Source organism: Canis lupus, chromosome 38 (genome assembly GCF_003254725.2).
Source record: "Canis lupus dingo isolate Sandy chromosome 38, ASM325472v2, whole genome shotgun sequence".
Lineage (NCBI taxonomy): Eukaryota > Metazoa > Chordata > Mammalia > Carnivora > Canidae > Canis > Canis lupus.
Window position 1 is genome coordinate 1,583,566 of NC_064280.1, and position 18,954 is coordinate 1,602,519.

Here is an 18,954-nt window from a genome sequence, read left to right on the forward strand (position 1 = left end):
AAAAAAAAAAGAAAATCTTAAAAAAAAAAAGAGAGAGATGGGACTTAAATACTTGAACTTGTGTGAGAAACTTGTGTGCCATACTGAGGTTCCTAGTTGTGCCATAATTAATTTTACTCCATTTACTAGATCACAAAATAGGGTCTTAATTTTTAGAATTTTAAATTCTAAATTTAAAAATTTAGAAGATACTTCCCATATTTCTTGACTTTGTTTCCTGGTCCATGGGCACATTTTTATAGGAAAACCAGAGTATCACATAACTAGTTTTACTTTTTTGTTGTTTTTAGGTTTACTTTTGAATACGAAATTTACTTTTCATAAAATACTTTGTTTTCATTCTTCACATCTCAGGTCCTTATTTTATGTAGTGTCTTTCACTTCATTTTTTTCATGCAGTCCTTATTCTTGTGTCTGCCTGCCTAGATTCCCAAAATAAAAAATTTCCACATTTAACGATTTGTAGCTTTCCTATTCTGATACTGTTTATTTTAATTCAGATCATACATTTGGGTACCCTCTTGTATTTGGTGACCCTTTTGCACACTTTTCAATCATTTCTTCTACTGAGCTGCCAGCTGGGCATGCACAGTCATTTATGCCATTTTCTTTTTTAAGTGCTAGTGATAGAGGCAGAATGTGAGCTTTAAATTGAAGCTCTTCTGTCTCTTTTGCTCTCAGGTTATAGCCTCATCTTAACTAGGTGAACCTTACTAATGAAATGTCTTTGCCTTGCAGGTGATTGAAGTGGGGAAAAATGATGACCTTGAGGACTCTAAGTCCATAAGTGACGATACTGATGTAGAAGTTACCTCTGAGGTATGAGGAGCTGTTTTGCACCACACGTCTTCACTGAGAATGTTCTAGCAGTGCATTTGTGTTGCAGAAGGCCATTTCCCCCATTTCTATCTCCCTTTCCTTGATGTTAAGACATGTTGGCTTCTCTATATCTTGTTAGAGGTATTAGAATTTGGAGAAGAGGAGAATAAGTTGATCTAATCCTCTCCCCACCTTGAAAGGGGTGACTTAAATGCCTGTCTGTATGCCCTTCTCCCTGCTAACAAAATTCTTTGGATGTGATGCAGTGGATACACAGAGTTATTTAAAATAGTCCTGTACTACTTTGCCCACTAAACAACTCTCCATAGGTAGATCTATAAGCTATCTAAAATTCTTTGTCAAGGATAAAGATCATATTTTCACTGCTTTCTTAAAAACAAATTAATGGAAAATGACTTAATTTCTACACAAGTTTACACTAATGGAGGGCTAGTAAATGAACATGTAACATTAAGCTATTAGGTATTAGGTGTGGATTTGTCACCAAATGTGACAACTGATGTTTAGACTCAGACCTTACCTTGCTTTTCTTTTTTCATTCTAGTTCTCCACTTTCCTTTCAATGCTTCCCTCAGCTAACTTGCTGGAAAGGAGGGTGGTGGGGGAAGGAGAAGGGAGGGGATTTTACAGTTTGCTGCTTGGGGATAGAAAAGTTGTAGGTTGTCTCTGGTGTTGATCCTCCCCCAACTCCCAGCCCGCCACTGTTGACCATTATGATAATGCATTGCAAATTAATCTGTGCATAGCTAAGTAATAAGGTGGAATATATTGGTCCATTAAGTGTTCTTGACCATAATACAAATAGCAGAGATAAGTGTTTCCATCTTAATCAGACTTCTATGGCTACTTGGGCCCAGAAAACCTATTTAAGCAAATAGACTGTATTTCATCAAATCAAAGATGCCATTGAATTTAATAAGCCCTATTATTTTATGTACTACTAAAGAAGAAAAAGTGATGCCAATTAGACTGTGACACACCATTAGTTATGAGTTCTAAGTCTTTATGAAGTCCTTTTGAGTATCTGTATAGCATTTCATTTTTTTCTTTAAGATTTTATTTGTTCATGAGAGAGACAGAGAGGTAGAGACATAGGCAGAGGGTGAAGCAGGCTCTTTGTGGGGAGCCTGATGTGGGACTCGATCCCAGGACCCCGGGATCATGACCTGAGCAGATGCAGATACTCAACCACTGAGCCACCCAGGTGCCCCTAGGACCATCCAGTTTAATAGATTATTGTGTCCCCTGTCTCTTGGCCTAGGCAGTTGAGTTATGCCTTCTAAACTTGAAGTGTGCAGCCTTCATTCCGAAAATTACCAAGTCTGCCTGTGTCAAATCATTGGTCCTGTCAAAAAACCAGGCAGTTATCCACATTAAATACTCTTGTTCTAGGTAGCTACCTTTGCATTAAGCAAGGCATTTAAAATTCGTTGAGCTCTAGTATCTCCTAATTTGAATATGGAGAAGTAGGCAAAAAGTTACCGGCATCCAAGGATGGAACATTCATTTTTCAGAGGGTAGGGCTTAGGCATAGAGTTTGTAACCTCTGATCCTGAGAGCAGTGTGAGAGCTTGAGTAATGTAGTTTTCAAACCTCATTTTAATTTTAGGTTCCTTTTTGCCAAATTTTATAACATTTCTTAATGGGAAGGAATGTTAGCTTTTCTTCATTCTTTAGTGTCTTGCTCAATAAAAGAGTAAGTTGTACAATGAGAAATGAACTAAAAAGAAGGCAGCAGGGAAAAGCAAGCAATGTAAATTCCATCCAGACTAGCTAGATCTCCAGAATAATGAGTTTAGCTTTCTTAAAGATAGCTGTTTCATATTTTGACTTGAAATGGCTATTGTAAAAAAAAAAAAAAAAAAGAAATGGCTATTGTGTCACTGTCCTTGTAAAACTTCTCAAGACTTTCTTACATGTGGCTGTGGGATTTGTTCACATGCAAGGCTAGACCACTGATGTGGAATGTCTGGATTCTGACTAGCTTGGTGAGATGTTGAGATTTGGCCTACTCTCCCTTTTTCTCAGTTTCATGTTCACCACTGACTATTAATTGGCTGCACTTGTCGTTTTAGGATGAGTGGCAGTGTACTGAGTGCAAGAAATTTAACTCTCCAAGCAAGAGGTACTGTTTTCGTTGCTGGGCATTGAGGAAGGATTGGTATTCAGATTGCTCTAAGTTAACCCATTCTCTCTCCACGTCTGATATCACTGCCATACCCGAGAAGAAGGAAAATGAAGGCATTGATGTCCCTGATTGCCGAAGAACCATATCAGCTCCAGTTGTTAGGCCTAAAGATGTATGTACAAAGGAAGAAAAAAACCCCAAGCTTTTTGATCCCTGCAACTCAGTGGAATTCTTGGATTTGGCCCACAGTTCTGAAAGCCAAGAAACCATATCAAGCATGGGAGAACCATCAGATAACCTTTTTGAACAGAGAACAGATACAGAAAACATGGAGGATTGCCAGAATCTCTTGAAGCCGTGTAGTCTGTGTGAGAAAAGACCACGAGACGGGAACATTATTCATGGGAGGACAGGCCATCTTGTCACTTGTTTTCACTGTGCCAGAAGATTGAAGAAGGCTGGGGCTTCATGCCCTATATGCAAGAAAGAGATTCAGTTGGTGATTAAGGTTTTTATAGCATAGCTGACTCAGTGAATTGTAGAGAAATACTAACAGAGCTAGGGCATGTATCAAAATGTCAGTATTCAGCATCTCTACTCAGCATAACCCACTGCATCTGTTTATTTATTTATGTAAACATCTGTGTTTCACGACATTTTTGCTTCTATACGTAGAGGAATTTTGAGAATGAGTTCTTTAGAACTAGACTGTCAATTTGGGGGACTCCCGTTAACATGAAACAATACGTTCATTACTTTTACTCTCTTTAAAGATGAGGATCTGGGAGAAAGCAACTCCCAGTACAAACAAAAGTACATTAATTCACTCGCTTACAAAGTTACTTGAAGATTTATTATTTCTTCAGTTAATTTTATTCCCTGTTCTTTTTTTTTTCTGTTATGGAATGTTCTTAGGCATCAAGATAGGGTGGCTGTTAGAAAAATATTAGAGCTAACAATGAAAAATACATAAGTAATTTGATTAGTGAAGTTATGTAGTGCTGTAGATCACTTTATAGTTGGAGTCAGGCTGCACAATTTGGATAAGCCAAAAGAAAAGTCTTGAAAACGAGATTTCTTCCATGTGTGCCTAGAACACTGTTATTGAGCTTGCTTTTTTTTTTTTTTTTTTTTAAGATTTATTTATTCATGAGAGACACACAGAGAGAGGCAGAAACACAGGCAGAGGGAGAAGCAGGCTCTTTGCAGGGAGCCCGATGTGGGACTCAATCGCAGAATCATGCCCTGAGTTGAAGGCAGATGCTCAACCTCCGAGCCACCCAGGCGTTCCAAGTATTGAGCATTTTTGCTAACATACCTCTGAAAGAATTTTGAAAAAATATATATAGTCTTTTGCACATTTTACACCTTGGGGTATGATTAGCAAACAATATTCTTTTCTGGTGAGTTGTAGACATCTGAGCAGCCAATCTAAAACAAGCCCTGGACCGTTTCTGTCCCCTTAGAGTGTTCACCTGTGCCCCTTTCTAAGCAGTTCCTCCTCCCATTTCCTGGCTGTCATTCTAGGTTAGTTTTCCTTTTGCACGCGTTTAATGTGACCTCTAAATTTTTAAAATTAAGTACTTACAAAGGATACTCTATCCAATATATTGTATATGTGCCTTAAAAATATTTTTCTCAAAGCCTTGGAGCTAGCTGTAGGTTTAGCTGATGGAATTTATAGGAAAAGTCCTATCATTTAAAGTAGCAAAGCCTGTTCTCATTTTAAAATTCACCAGCCAGATCAGATTTCATTTTCATGCAGAAGATGTTTGACTTTATTTTTAATTCAAATAAATGCATTAACACATTTCTGGCACAACCTTCTCAATTATAGTCCTAAGATCGATGTGGTACAGAGTTTTAAACTAAGCTCTCTGCTTTACTCTGTCCTCATTGTCCCTTGAGAATTTTCTGGTTTTGTTGTTGTTGTTCTTTTGTTTGATTGTCTCCAGAGTGTTTTTTACATTCTGAGGCAATGCCCCATAGTAAGATTCTAGATGGGCGAGAGTCAGCCTTTCTTTTGGAAATTCGGAACATAGCAGTTGTGAAAATGAAAATAATTAAAGAAAAATGTTAGATCTGAAGAATCCTTATCTGAGCACGTAGTCTTAGAGCAATACATATGGAAATTGAAGATCTTTAAGCTGATGTGCTTATCCATATCCTTGTCTGCTGTCCCCATGGAAAAAAATCCTTTAAAAAAAAAAAGATTTTATTTATTTGAGAGAGAGTAAGTACATGTGAGAGAGCGCAAGTGGCGGAGAGGGAGAAGCAGGCTGCCCATTGATCAGGGAGCCCAATGTGGGGCTGGATCCTAGGACCCTGGGATCACAAACTGAGCCAAAGGCAGCTGCTTAACTGAGCCACCCAAGTGCCCCTCCCCATGGAAGAAATCTTGATGTATACCCATGGGTATGCATATGAGATTTTGAAGACCATGGCCCTAGAATTAACAAATTTATGGATTGAAAAATCACCTGGGTTGCTTGTTAAGAAAAGCAGAAGTTACAAAAAAAAAAAAAAGGAAAAAAAAAAACAAAAAAACCCAAACTCAAACAATGCCTCCCCGTCTCTCCGTCTCTCCCTGCCCCCTACCAGGGGTATCCTTCCATTAGAACATGTATTCCTGGTAACTGATCAAGTGGTCCACAGACCACACTTTGGGAAGCCCTACCCTAGGAGGAAGGGTTTTCCCATTTACAAGAAGTACAATGAACAGGATCACTTTTAGCATCATACCTAATTTCTTGACAGGGAGTTTTGTTAAAAGTTCTAGAAGTTTAAAACTAGAATGCACTCTTCTACTCAACCCCTGTTACTTTGCACTTGAGGCTAAAAGATGAAATGATAGCCAAGAGTCACAGCTAGTGATGCAACTGTTACTAGAACCCGAGTCACTTGTAAATCCTGAAACCATACTCCTCATTATTTGCTAAATATTTAAAAGGTGTTTGTTGAATTTGGATTCAAGATGCTCATCGTCTTAAAATCTGACAAAATGTGACTTGCAGCCAAAGTAGGACTTTAGGAAGAATAATGACTTTAAACACCTTTTCCCCAAAGAGAAAAGGTCCACTAAATATCATCTTTTCTTATATAATCAGATAAGGGAGAGGACAGATGAAGGTGCAGAGGAACCTGAACCATTTTGAACCAGTATTCTTCCTTCTTAGGGAAGGAAACCCAACTCTTGCTCTCTTTAGGTACCAGGGACAGTTTTCCCCCCTCAAAGTAGAGCAAGTTGTCGGACTTCAGTGCTCCATTCGACCTTGCTGAATGCTCTGCCACTGCAGCAAGCTAAAGGTCTCTCTTCCCTATTTTGTCCTTAGTGCTTCTCTTTTCATAATAGTTTGATAGCCCTTAATTTTGTCTGATTTTTGCCAGTTAGGGGCTTTTGCAGGTGATGACTTAAAGGATGGAAAGGAAGAGCTGGGGATCTGCACTTGTACCCTCTGATTCCTCTTATGTAAAGCTGCAGTTTTTTTGAGAACTTAAGGAAAAATTTAAAAATTGTATTTATTTGTAGATATTTGATGTTAATTTTCATACATCCTTGCCTAGCACAGGATCTTCTTTATGCTACTCAGCTTTCCTTTACCCCTTGCTCACTTGGGATTTTATACAGTTCCTGTTACCACTAAATACTTTGCTTAGAAGATCCCAAGCTGCATGTTTGAGCTGTGAATATTAGAATAAAACTACATGTGGGTTTACTGTCCCTCTAGCAGGAACCTCGTGAGTGACTGCAATTTATAGGGCAAGAGCTGATATTCCTCAATTGCTTATCTGAAGTCTAGGATGCTGCTTCTCCGCTTCACCCTGAATCTATATTTAATGTCTTGTGGGAGCATAGGACAGCAAGGAGGAGTCCTCATTTCTAGGGGTAGAATGGGCCAAGGATCCTACAAAGAGCCAAATAGTGTTGTCAGAGCAGTTCTTTACTTGCAAGAGACTTTAAACCATCTTGATTTCATTTTTGATTTTGTTTTTTTTTTTCAATGCCACTGCGGTACAGTTTTATTTTACTCACTGCCATGAAAGCGAAACATGGTTTGTATGTGAAGTCTTCGTAGTTTTACTTCTTTGAGATAAACTCTTAATTTCTACACACTACCATTTATCTTTTAGTTGTGGTTAGAATAAGCTGCCAGTTTATCCCTCTTTTCCAGCGGCCCATCTGACTTGTCTCCTTGTCTCCCCCTCTCTCAGGTGCTTGAGTTGAAATCTTGATTGTGAGGAAAGGATCTGCTAAACTAGGTGCAGTGGAATTGTTTGTTTCTGCTGCATCACATCATAGACTTGTGATTGATCTTGTGATTAATGAAATCATCCTGCATTAGCGCCAGATTTCTTTACTTTCCTTTTTTTTTTTTTTTTTTTTTTTTTTTTAAAGTAAATCTCTACGCCCAGCGTGGAGCTTGAGATCAAGAGACTCATACTCTACTGACTGAGCCAGCCAGGTGCTCTAGCACCAAATTTCTTATTTTAATTGCCATTTAATATGTATGACCATGTTATCCTGGACAGAAAGCTCAGCAAAAATGACAAATCCTTAGAAAAACCATGAATTTCTAGGTTATACCAAAAATGTCTCCTGTCTCATTGAGTTAATGAATGAGTTACTGTACTTGCACCATACGTATAATATTTGCTATGCTTTTGTGTTAAATACTTAAATCAGACTTTATGAAAATCTTAAGACGAAGCCTTCAGCTGCATATTGCCATTTCCCCACAGTCCACCTATGAAATAGCAAAGATTCACAATCCTAGGCTTGAACCAATGGGTCTGTGTCTGCCGAGCCAGCTTACAAACTGCCATGAACTTTTCTAATATAAGATGAAATCACTGCCAAGCATTTGAAATATGTAGTTGTTTTAATAATAATTTATGTATACTTAGGTGTATATAATGCTTTGTGGAACATTGTGTTGTTTGTAAGAATTTATTTTTAAAGGTCAGGATCATTTGTAACATTTTTTTGTAAATGTTAATTCAGTGCATTGTTGGCTCCTTTGAACAGTCATTGATGAGAAATCGATGAATGTTAGATCTTGGATTCTACGAAACTATCGTAGCGTTATCTCTTGGTTCTCTTTAGAAAGGAGGAAACTTCTTAACCAGATATTTGTTTTTTTTTCCCACAGAGTCATGTGAACTTCTGAAAGTACATGCCTTTAGATACTGTGAAGCCATTGTTTTCCTTTTAGCCAAGTATCCATTTAAATTGTTGATTGGCATCCTAAAGAAAAACTTATTTTGATGGTTCTCTTCATTCATGGGTATATATTATGCACATATAGTATCAAGACTGCTAATGCCTTTGCTGAAAGTGGCTATAGAATAGGAACTAGCTATGTTTTGAACTTTCACTTCAAAGATAAAGAACCTATAAGCTCTTCCCTGTGCCAAAAGCAATAAGTACAGTGTTTACAAATGTGTGGAATTTTGCACTGCCATAGGGTATGTTGAGGTTACTTTGCTGGAAACTCCCAGATGGTGATTAGTACAGTTGCCGTTTAGCATATGAGGAGAGATACTGAGGCTCTAAAGCTAAACTGAAAGTGTCTGAGATAGTGGTTCAGGTGACCCCCTGATCTAATTTGAGGACACTTTTTCCAGATTGCTCTGATATGTCCTATCAGTGGACAGTGCTTTCCTTGGTCACCATTGCTACAGTTTTCCTTTAAAGGAGCCACCAGATCTCTTCTCTCCTATGGGAGCGGGTCCCCCCAGCATTCTGAGATCTTTCGATAGAAGGAATGTGCAATCCCAAGTAACGTCATTGTTGGCAAATGTGGCATTGTTAAAGAAAATAGAATATTAAGAACCCCTTGGGTTTACTGTGCCTGTATCAGAGCTTTTCAAATGACTGAAAATGTTGCAGATTTGTGTGTCTGCAGACATAGGTAGCTGATACTTCTGGGTAGCTTATCTGAAGTCCTCCATGCTGCTTCTCCTGCAGATTGTTTTTCTTCACCCTGGATCCATATTCAGTGTCATCTGGGAGCATAGGGCAACAAGGCGTAGTCCTCATTTCTTGGGGTAGAATGGGTCAGGGATCTTAAAAAGGGTCAAATAGTGCTGTCAGAGCAATTCCTTTCTCAGAATAGTTGCTATAATTTGGCAAATGCTTTCTTGAAAATTGACATCCCTATGACACTGACAATTTATTAGAGCACCTAATGTCTTATCCCAAGGCATTTTTTTTAACAGTAACTAATGTCATAGATTTCTCCTTTTTTCCTTCTTCCCTTTTTGTTGCTCTTTTTTCCTCAGAGTTCAAAGTGATCTACTTCTGGATATTACTTTTATATCAGAGGCCTTCTGTATCATCCCTTGGGTTGCTGCAACCATAGTATCTTTGGATAAGATTCCTCTGTTCCAGTCAGTTCTGGGGAATTTTTTTCTTTAGCGGAGGTAGGTGGTGGATAAGGAAGAGAAGCTGTGACATCAGAGCTACTATCTAATAAAAAACAGCTTGTAGTTGAGGCTTCCTTTGTGTCCATGATGAGAAACGGGAAAGAGCACCCCTATTGTCTCAGCACTAAGAAACTGAGGGCAGCCTTCCCTCTTCCTACAGGAGGCTCTTCATCCCCTCCCCCCCATAATTTGCCTTGTTTTTCACTTCCTTATAAAATGTCTCCTCTCATATTTTTCCTTCCTCCTTTTAAAAATAATAGAAAAGGTTTTAAAAGGGGAATGAAATGTTTCTGGGTTCCTTGGCACTTTGGCAAGGTAGAAATTCTAAGCAGCCTCTGCCTAGGACTTTGTCCATAGTCTGTAGCAAGGCACTGTTAAGTCCCTTGGATAGGGATAAAGGGGTAAGGCCCTTCCACCGTCTGTCCCACTCTTGACATTTTTCTTACCTTTTAACAGAACACACATAACTACGCTTTCTACCTCATAGTTTGTTATGGAAACTAAGGATGCTGGAGCAGCTTAACCTATATACACTGCCTTGAATGACATGTTAAAAAAAATGGCTCTACCAAGCTCTGGGGTATATATTCAGAATACCTCATGTCCTGGAAAGTGAGCACAAGCTCCCCTCAAGTGCCTGCCTAGCAGAGCCTATGTTGCTTCCTTGTACCTGCGCCTCTGACTCATATAGCCTTTCCTTGCTCTGAAGCTCTTGACTAGAAAAGAATTCTGTTTCTAGGTTCTGAGAGAAGTGTGTGTAAATTTGGATAGTAGAAGTGCTCTGTTGTGGTCTGGATGGACAAAAATTTTCTGCATGCACTTGAGTAGGTTGCCTAAAATGCACTGTCACTATACAGAAAACATGCAGTTTCCCAAATAACATATCTGATCAGGTAAGCATAATCAACAGGAGTGCAGCAAATATGGTTTCATAAAGTGGGCAGGAAAAAAGCAATGTAAATAACTTTTTGAATAGTCCCCAGCTCACTAAGGAAAGGAGACATTTTCACATGTTTTTGCCTAGTTTTAAGCACCAATAAGTTAATGACTCTGTATCTTTCTGGTTTTTGCACTATGAAAGGCCCTTAATACCAGTTGATTCTGTTTGCTTTTTTTGTGTATTAAATATTTTTCATTTTGCCATTTTGTGGTGTCATCATTGGGGAAATTTGTATATAGCACAATCTCACTTTGTTTTTATATGTAATCTTTAGTCTGATTTGGGGACAAAGAATAGATTTTGCAGTAGAAGTTACTGTACTTAAAATTGATGGGGACTTTTGGTACTCCAATTACCTATGAGAGTATTGTGTTTCATTTTTAGCTTCCCATTCCTGAAGGGAACCTCAAGATTTTGCAGAGTATTTTTTTAACCTTGAGCTAGTTAGGCCAAGTGGAATTTCCGCAAACTAGAGCCCTTGAGAATTAGACTGTATCAAACCTGCGTGCCTAAAACAAACAAACAAACAAACAAAAAAACAAAACAAAAAAACAGAACCCTGCATGCATAGAGTGATTTAAGGCAAGCCTTCTCTCTAGGCACAAGTCTGTACCTAACTCTTCGGAGCCCACAGGTATATCATCTTGTCTACCTTCTTTGCTGCTGGAGAGAAAATTCAAATGGTGAGATGACAGATTTGCCTCTGTTGACAGAGGTGCTAGGTGCGGGGGTTCTATTTTGTGTTTTGAATTGGGGTTAGTTTAAGAGTTACTGAGGGTTTGTCACAAAGTATATATTCATCACTTATCTGCCTAACATCTGCTGAGGTCTCTAGCAGTGGTTTTTTTTGTTGTTGTTTTCTTTTTTAGATTTTATGTATTTATTCATGAGAGACAGAGAGGCAGAGACATAGGCAGAGGGAGAAGCAGGCTCCATGCAGGGAGCCTGATGTGGGACCTCATCCCAGGACTCCAGGATCACTCCCTGGGCCAAAAGCAGGCGCTAAACTGCTGAGCCACCCAGGGATCCCCATCTAGCAGTGGTTCTAAAATTGGGGGGTGGATATAGCCCTCTTTGAAAAGCTAATGAAACTTACTAAATCTCTTATTTAAAAAAGCACAACATTTTACATTCACTTTGAGCAGTTTCATTGATGCCAATGGTCTGTGGCCCTCAGGTTCTGTTCTGTGGAGGGATATTGAAGAAAACCTGCCCACAAAGAGCTTGCTAGCCCACATTTTTCAAAAGCTCATGTCCTTACAGCTAAGACCGTTAAGGTGAGTGAAACATCTGGTCATTTGTCCTGAGCTCATGGCCACTGCAGAGCAGGTGCAGATTGGTGCACACTGAACAACTTTTAGGGGCATACTTCATAGGCCATTTTATCTAGAAATACGTAGTATACACCTGTATGAGGAGCACCTGGGTGGGGGTGGGGGGGGTGACACTGGAAATAACCAGGGAGAGCATTTTAAAAATGAAAGAAGCAAGAGGAGCATTAGAGCCAGGATTAAGGATTAAGCCAGTTTCTGTGTCCATGCAACCCTTTCCATGTTGTGTGACTTCTTTAAGGTACTTTGTAATGATTTCCAACTGCATAACATTTTGTTTTCTGGATTTTGCATCTTACTCATCTTGAGTCCTGGTGCTGCAGGTTAACCGTTGTTGAATGTAGTCTTGAGGCCAGAGGAAGACAGGCTGAAACCAGTAATTGATTTAAATTGCCATTAGCAGATAAATGCCAACTTGGTGTTTGGCTTCTGGAATTCGCACAAATCCGTCCTCCAATGGTATTTCTAAAATTAGTGTTACTAGAAAGATTTCAGGTCATTACAGGTTTGGGGACGCAGGGATAATCTCATGTACCTCCTCAACCCTAAACTCATTTGTTTGCTTTCCTCTTCAGAATAAAATATGGGAGGGAGTTAAATTCAGTATCGCTTATTACTTACTTGGTATTAATATGAGCCAGATCATGCTTGGTACTGGGAGCAGCACAGTGAATTAGGAAGCTCCCTAAAGTTGCCTACAGCCTAGCAATGGACTTAGGGACATCTGGCAGTTTCCACGTGGGCCTGGGACACGGCAGTGAAAGAAGTGCCTTGTGAGAGCAGGGCTTGTTTTTGCACGTTCAGTTCCGTATGACTGGAGCAAGGTGTGTGGTTGGAGGAGTGACAAGAAAAGGCACTGGAGTGTTGGAGGGGCTGGATGATAACAGTGTGCTATGCCAAGCCAGGAAGTTGGAGTCTTATCCTGAAGGTAATGGAGAGCCATTAAAGGATTTTAAGCAGGTGTATGACATGATCTCATTTACATTATTGGAAGATTCTGGCTTCATTGTTGAGAATGGACAGGAGTGCTGGCCAGACTAGAAGCAAGGATAATAGGTTGTGGCAGCAATCTGGCTGGAAACGATGATGTTCCTGAGAAAATGCAGTGGGCCTGGAAAGAAGAATAGTAGATAACATTTACTAAACACATAGTAGGTGCTGACTTGGCATTTCTTACCCCATGGGTGTATTTAAGGTTTAGAGGAACTAAATGACCTGTTCAAGGGAATTAAGAGTTACAGAATCAGTCACTGCTTAAAACCATTGTGTCTCAGACAAAAGTCCAAAAGAAGTGCGTGAAAGGGACACACTTCCTGAACAAATGCCTAGAGGTGTGAGGGAAGGAGAGGAGTCATTAATGGCTTGGGCAGTTGGTAGATGGCTGTGCCATTCACTGAGGGTTAAAAAAAAAAAAAAAAAAAAAAAAAGGCAGCTTGGGTAGCTCACCAGCTTAGCTCCGCCTTCGTCAGGCTCCCTGCATGGAGCCTGCTTCTCCCTCTGCCTGTGTCTCTGCCTCTCTCTCTCTCTCTCTGTGTCTGTCATGAATAAATAAATAAAATCTTAAAAAAAAAAAAAGGTAGGTTTGTGGTGATGGTGGTGAGGTACGGAAAAAATAGTGAGTTTTGTTTTAGATGTGTTGATTTTGTGCATATGAGAAGATCCAAATGGAAATAGACTTGAGCTGTAAATATTCTTAGGTCCTAGGGATACTGTGGTGAAGATGACGAATGTGGCTTCACTCTTGTGGGTTAGGAAAACTAGCTAACACATAGTATAGGGTGCCTGGGTGGCTCAGCGGTTGAGCGTCTACCTTTGGCTCAGGTCGTGATCCCCGGGTCCCAGGATGGGTCCCACATAGGGCTGGCTCCCTGCTACAGGTAGCCTGCTTCCCTCTCTGTCTCTCTCTGTGTCTCTCATTAATAAATAAATAAAAATCTTAACAAAAAAGGTATGGCTTTAAACACTGTGGCTTGTGTAGGAGCACACATGCTGCTATGGAAAATAGAGAAGAGAGGCCCCATCTAGTCAAGGGTTGAGGAATGGCCTCCTTGAAGAGATGAGCTGAGAGCTCAAGGAAGGATGGGAGTTGGGAGAGGGGGGAACATTGAGATAAGAGCAGATGTACAAGGGCCTTTAGGTGAGGAGCTCATGGTGTCTGGAAGACCAGAAAGTCCAGTTAGTTCAGTGTGGTTGAAAGCAGGGAAGGTGGGGCAGCCCGGGTGGCTCAGCGGTTATCGCCGCCTTCAGCCCAGGGCGTGATCCTGGAGACCCAGAATCGAGTCCCACGTCAGGGTCCCTGCATGGAGCCTGCTTCTCCCTCTGCCTGTGTCTCTGCCCTTCTCTCTCTGTGTCTCTCATGAATAAATAAAATCTATTAAAAAAAAAAAGGGAAGGTGAGAGTGGAATCTGATGGAGGAGGCAGTTGGGGGAAGTTTGAAGAGAATGGAGAATGTGTGAAGTGGAACTCTGGGAAATGGGAGTGAAAAGACCAGGGAAACCTGTGAGGCCATTGCCTGACATCCTGTCTCTGGCCTGAGGCTCCTCAGCCTCAGCACTATTGATTTTTGGGGGGCTGGGAAATTTTCTTGGGGTGGGGGTGGGGGTGGGGGTGGGTGTTCTGTGCATTGTGGCACCCCTGGCCTCTGCTCACGATGATAGGTCACTTAAGTTGAGAATCCTCTGTGGCTGAGAACCAATAGGCCCAGCCACTGAGGGTTTCAGGAGAAAAATCATACAAGTTGCAGATGGCTGTTACTGTGCACTCATGCCCTCAGCCTGGGCTCTCAATTCTTCCTGGTTCTCCTGTTGTTTCCCTAATAGTTGAAGTGATGGTTCTCACCTAGAGGATAGGAAGAAGAAAGTGAAGACAGGTTATTTAACTTCTCTAAGCCTCAGATCATGGGGCAATAGATGTTAAGTCAGCACCTATGGAGTGTTCAATGACGGTTAACTATCATCATTATTTCTGGGAGGAGGCTGATAGGAAATGGAAAGCCTGAATGAAATTGAAGGGACACTATGGTAGGAGTGGACTGAGCAGGTTTAAGGACAGGACAGGCTGCTGTGTTCAGAGACGGATTGGTGTTCTAATAAAGACTTCAAAGATTGTGGTAGATTGGATTATCAAAACGTCTTCTCTCTACCACACTTTGGAGAGGATTATGCGCTCTGCCCCAATGGCACCAGTCTTGTCAATGAAATGTGAGTGGGAATGAAGTATACTACTACTACTTTTCTTTTGTCTTCTCTTGTCATCTCTTTTTCTTTTTCTTTCTTTCTTTCTTTCTTTCTTTCTTTCTTTCTTTCTTTCTTTCTTTCTTTCTTTTTTTTGAGAAGGAGGCAGAGGGAGAGGGAGCGAAAAGCTTAAGCAGGCTCCGTGCCCAGCGTGGATCCCAAAGCAGGGCTCAGTCTCACAACTCTGAGATCATAACCTGAACTGAACTAAGAGTCAGATGCTTAACCGACCGAGCCCTCTGGGCGCCCCAAGTATACGGCTTCTGAGCAGAGGTTTAGGGACCATTGCGGGAGTCAGTTGATAGTCCTTTCCCTTAGCATGGAGCTCTTGTACCCCAGAATGGGGGCTGCTTCTTCAGTCTGGCTCCAAGGATGACGAGAACAGGAAGCAGAGCTGTGGCTGTCCTGCAGTGGGCAGCGAAACACATTTTATAGGAAGCCACTGAGATCTGGGGGGGTGTTACCACAGTGAATTTGAGCTGACTGGTACAAAGGTGGAAGGATCCTAGGTGAGGGTAAGTCCCAGCATGGCATAGAGTGAGGGTTCAAGTGTCATGGAAAGGAAAGTTTTTGATGTTGAGGTAGCCAATGAGGGAGGGTCCTGTGAGGCTGGGGTGTTGGATGAGTCATTCATACAACACTGATATATTACCCAGGATGGTCACAGGATTGTAGGAACCCAAAGTATATAGTGAATGAATGGAATATCTGGAAGATAAGCAGATGACACAATAAAGGGGGGCCCCAAGTGTCAAAAGAGCAGAGATGTCTTTGTGGAGGGGTAATGGCCTGGATACAGCATAGGGGAAACTGACCACAAGATTCTCTGGGGGAAAGCCGGATATCTTAAGGCAAAGCAACAGGAAAGCGAAGAGTTTGTGAATGCAGACGGGAATGTTTACTATGAAACAATTCATATAGAGGAGTAGTTCAAAACTTGTTTGAGGTCAAGAGGTGGATGGATCCCCTCCCCAGAGAACTGATATATATGTAAAATTTTATATGCAAACCCGAGGAAGTCTAGACTCCCTAAAACTTCCCCTGGACCCTAGATTAAGAACCCTGTTCTAGAACAGCAGCTCTCAAACCTTATAGCAAGCACACAGAACCACTTGGAAGGCTTTGCCGGCAGATTGCCAGGCCCCATATCCAGAGGTCCCACTCGGGAGGTCCAAGTCTCTGTCAGGTTCCCAGGCAGTGAGGAACCACAATCTGAGAATCACTGCTATAGTTTAAAACTATAATTGAGATTTGGGGGAGGGAGAGGAAGAGTATGGACTGGTTAAGGACAAGGTCATGGGATTAAGGATGGGTTTTTGTTCCACTGGACATCTAGCTCTCAGGCAGATCCTCAAATGTTTCTGCCACGCACACAAAACATCTTGCTCAGATGGAGAAGAGAAGGGAGAAAGGAGCAAGGACTCATTAAAGGTTTAGGTCAGGTGTGCAAAAAAAAAAAAAATCTCTTTTAGGTTAACATGTCTTTAAAGACAATTTTCTTCCAACACACAGAAGGGAAGTGATATCCAGCACCACTTAACTGATGAACACATTTAGTCCAGGTAATCCCATCTTGCCTCCTCACAATCTGGGCCTGAGTCACTAGTGGGAAATAAAACCATGTATTTGAGTCAAATGAAAGAAATGTGAAACTTCTAGTGCCCTAAATTGGGACATTTTAACTCAAAAACTCTAGCTATATGCTGCTTGAAACTGGGTAAAGTGGCTAAGGGACACATTTTGGTGAAAACTCTGCTGTCTTCTTTCTCCGTGTGTGTGTGTGTGTGTGTGTGTGTGTGTGCGCGCGCGCGCGCTAGAGAGAGAGAGAGAGAGAGAGAGAGACACGGAGACAGGGACCGATACTTCTTACCATTAGGAGTTCGGGATACTTGGTCCTGAATCAGAATTACCCCTTAGCTACTCGCACATAATGTCTCTAAGCTTCAGCTCACTGATCTGGAAAGCAGAGTGTGGTGGACAGAAGAGCTCATGCATGTGAGGTGCACAGCTGCTGAAATTTCCTCCTCCTCTTGCTGGCATCAGAGCTGGGGCGGCAGGTTCCCCAGGGAGGAGCGCCCAATCAGAGCTCTGGCCTCTTACCCACAAATGTAACCATGTCATCCACCAGAGGGCACCAGGAACCTGCAAATCTAAGAGGAAGGGCTTTTGCCCTTAAAATAGTTGATTGGGCCTGAGGATAACCCCTTAGGTTCAAGTCTTTATTTAAATATTCTTGCTCCTGGTGCTTGAGGGAATCATTTGTAAAATTTCTCTAAAATGCAGGAGGGAAAAAAATAAAAATAAAAATAAAAAATAAAATAAAATCCAGGAGGGAGGGCACCTGGATGGCTCAGTGGTTGAGTGTCTGCCTTTGGCTCAGGTCACGATCCCCAGGGTCCTGGGATCGAGTCCTGCATCAGGCTCCCCGCAGACAGCCTGCTTCTCCCTCTGCCTGTGTCTCTGCCTCTCTCTCTGTGTCCCTCATGAATAAATAAATAAAATCTTAAAAAAAAAAAAATCCTGGAGGGAAATCTGGAGTAAGAAGTTGAGAGTAAACGGTGCTCTTACTCCACAGGAGCCATCAGAAGAATTGTATTTCCATTTTTAAATTTTGTCCATTTCCACCATCCATTCTCTGTCCCTTCAGACTGTCTATAAGCCCGTTACAAATTATTCTCTCAGTGAAAGCATTGGAGTTCCCTTCTCCCTGGTTTATTCCTGTTAACTGGACTGCTGTTCTTCCTTTGCTGAGCAGCCTCTCCCCTGTTCCCCCAGCAGTGGGGGATGGTGGCCGGGAGCTATTTCTGAGCCTCCGCCTTACTGCCAAGCCTCGGCTCTTTCCCTGAATCTCTTTGGGGTGTGAGTCTAGTGATGGACAGGTATCCATCACAAGAGGCTGTGCTCTGTGGAAAAAAGCACTTTTTTTATCTGAGGAAGGGGAACAGTCAGGAGAAGTTAAGGCCACCAGTCTCTAGAGCCTCCCTTAAAACATCACAGATTTTATTTTATATTTTTAAAGACTTATTTATTTATGAGAGAGAGAGAGAGAGAGGGGCAGAGACACAGGCAGAGGGAGAAGGAGGCTCCTCGCAGGGGTCCTGGACCCCAGAATCACAACCTGATCCGTAGGCAGATGCTCAACCCCTGAGCCACCCAGGCATCCCCGTCACAGATTTTAGGGGGAGCAGTGATATCCAGTGTACACACTGCTTACTCTTTACCTGTCAAGTTTATTCTTTAATTGGGGGGTAAGGGCGGAAATCCAGCCTCAGGTCAACTTCCAACTTGGTACCTAGGAATGCTGGCCCAGACCAGAAAAGCCTGAAAGAAAACCAAAAGGGTATGTCATGCATCATTTTAGGAACACAGAAGTATAGAAAATTTAGGGTGGGTGGAGAGGACCCCCAAGAATCTAGCGCAACCCCTCCTTGCTGGGAGAGGAGAAACAGCAGGACCAGGGTCACAGGGTTGGTTCCTAGAAGACTGGCTCTTCTCTCAGGACCAGCACTTAGCTCTATGGGCAGACATGCTGGTTCCTACCTCACCATCCCCTTTACTCAATCAGTTGTTGTCGCTGACATTTACTGTATGCTTAGTATGGGGCAAGTATGTGTTTGGTTTTATCTCCTGTAATCTCCACAACAACCCTATGAAAGTAGTGTAAGGTTATGTGAGGGGCACCTGGGTGGCTCAGTCGGTTGGACGTCTGCCTTCAGCTTGGGTCATGGTCCCGGGGTCAAGCCCCACGTCTGGCTCCTGGCTCAGTGGAGAGCCTGCCTCTCCCTTCTCTGCTGCTCCTGCTGCTTGTTTCTCTCTCTCTCTCTCTCTCTCTCTCTCTCTGTCAAGCAAATAAAAATCTTAAAAAAGAAGAATTGTAATGTCATGTGAATGCAGTATACTATCCTCGTTTCACAGAAGCATAGAGAAGCCAAATGAAAGATAGGACAGAATTAGCCATCATTCCATTTCAGTATTTCACAAGGACAAGTTTTGTTTTGTTTTGCTTTAGGGACTGTCCCTTGCACAGTAAGGATATTTAGCATCTCTGGCCCCCA

At 41.7% G+C, this 18,954-nt stretch overlaps 1 protein-coding gene and 1 long non-coding RNA gene across 8 annotated transcripts in view; one reads left to right on the forward strand and one right to left on the reverse strand.

Annotated features, from left to right (window-relative positions):
* MDM4 (MDM4 regulator of p53) overlaps positions 1-13,204 on the forward strand; it is a 57,350-nt gene extending 44,146 nt beyond the window's left edge. For 4 of the 7 annotated variants that reach the window (XM_025421148.3, XM_025421149.3, XM_049107033.1 and 1 more), the window contains 2 exons: positions 739-819; positions 2,916-10,537. In XM_025421148.3, the coding sequence (XP_025276933.1) occupies positions 739-819; positions 2,916-3,491 (657 nt within the window). In that variant the 3' untranslated portion in view covers positions 3,492-10,537. Of the gene's footprint in view, positions 1-738; positions 820-2,915; positions 10,538-11,511 lie in introns of those variants that run through there. The other 3 variants (XM_035711165.2, XM_035711166.2, XM_035711167.1) reach the window with 3 other exon arrangements.
* Positions 8,562-18,267, reverse strand: LOC125754582 (uncharacterized). The gene is made up of 2 exons (XR_007409220.1): positions 18,121-18,267; positions 8,562-12,776 (listed from the first exon to the last, which is right to left on the reverse strand). It is a non-coding gene; the product is annotated as an uncharacterized LOC125754582 (long non-coding RNA).
* Positions 18,268-18,954: the final 687 nt, after the last annotated feature.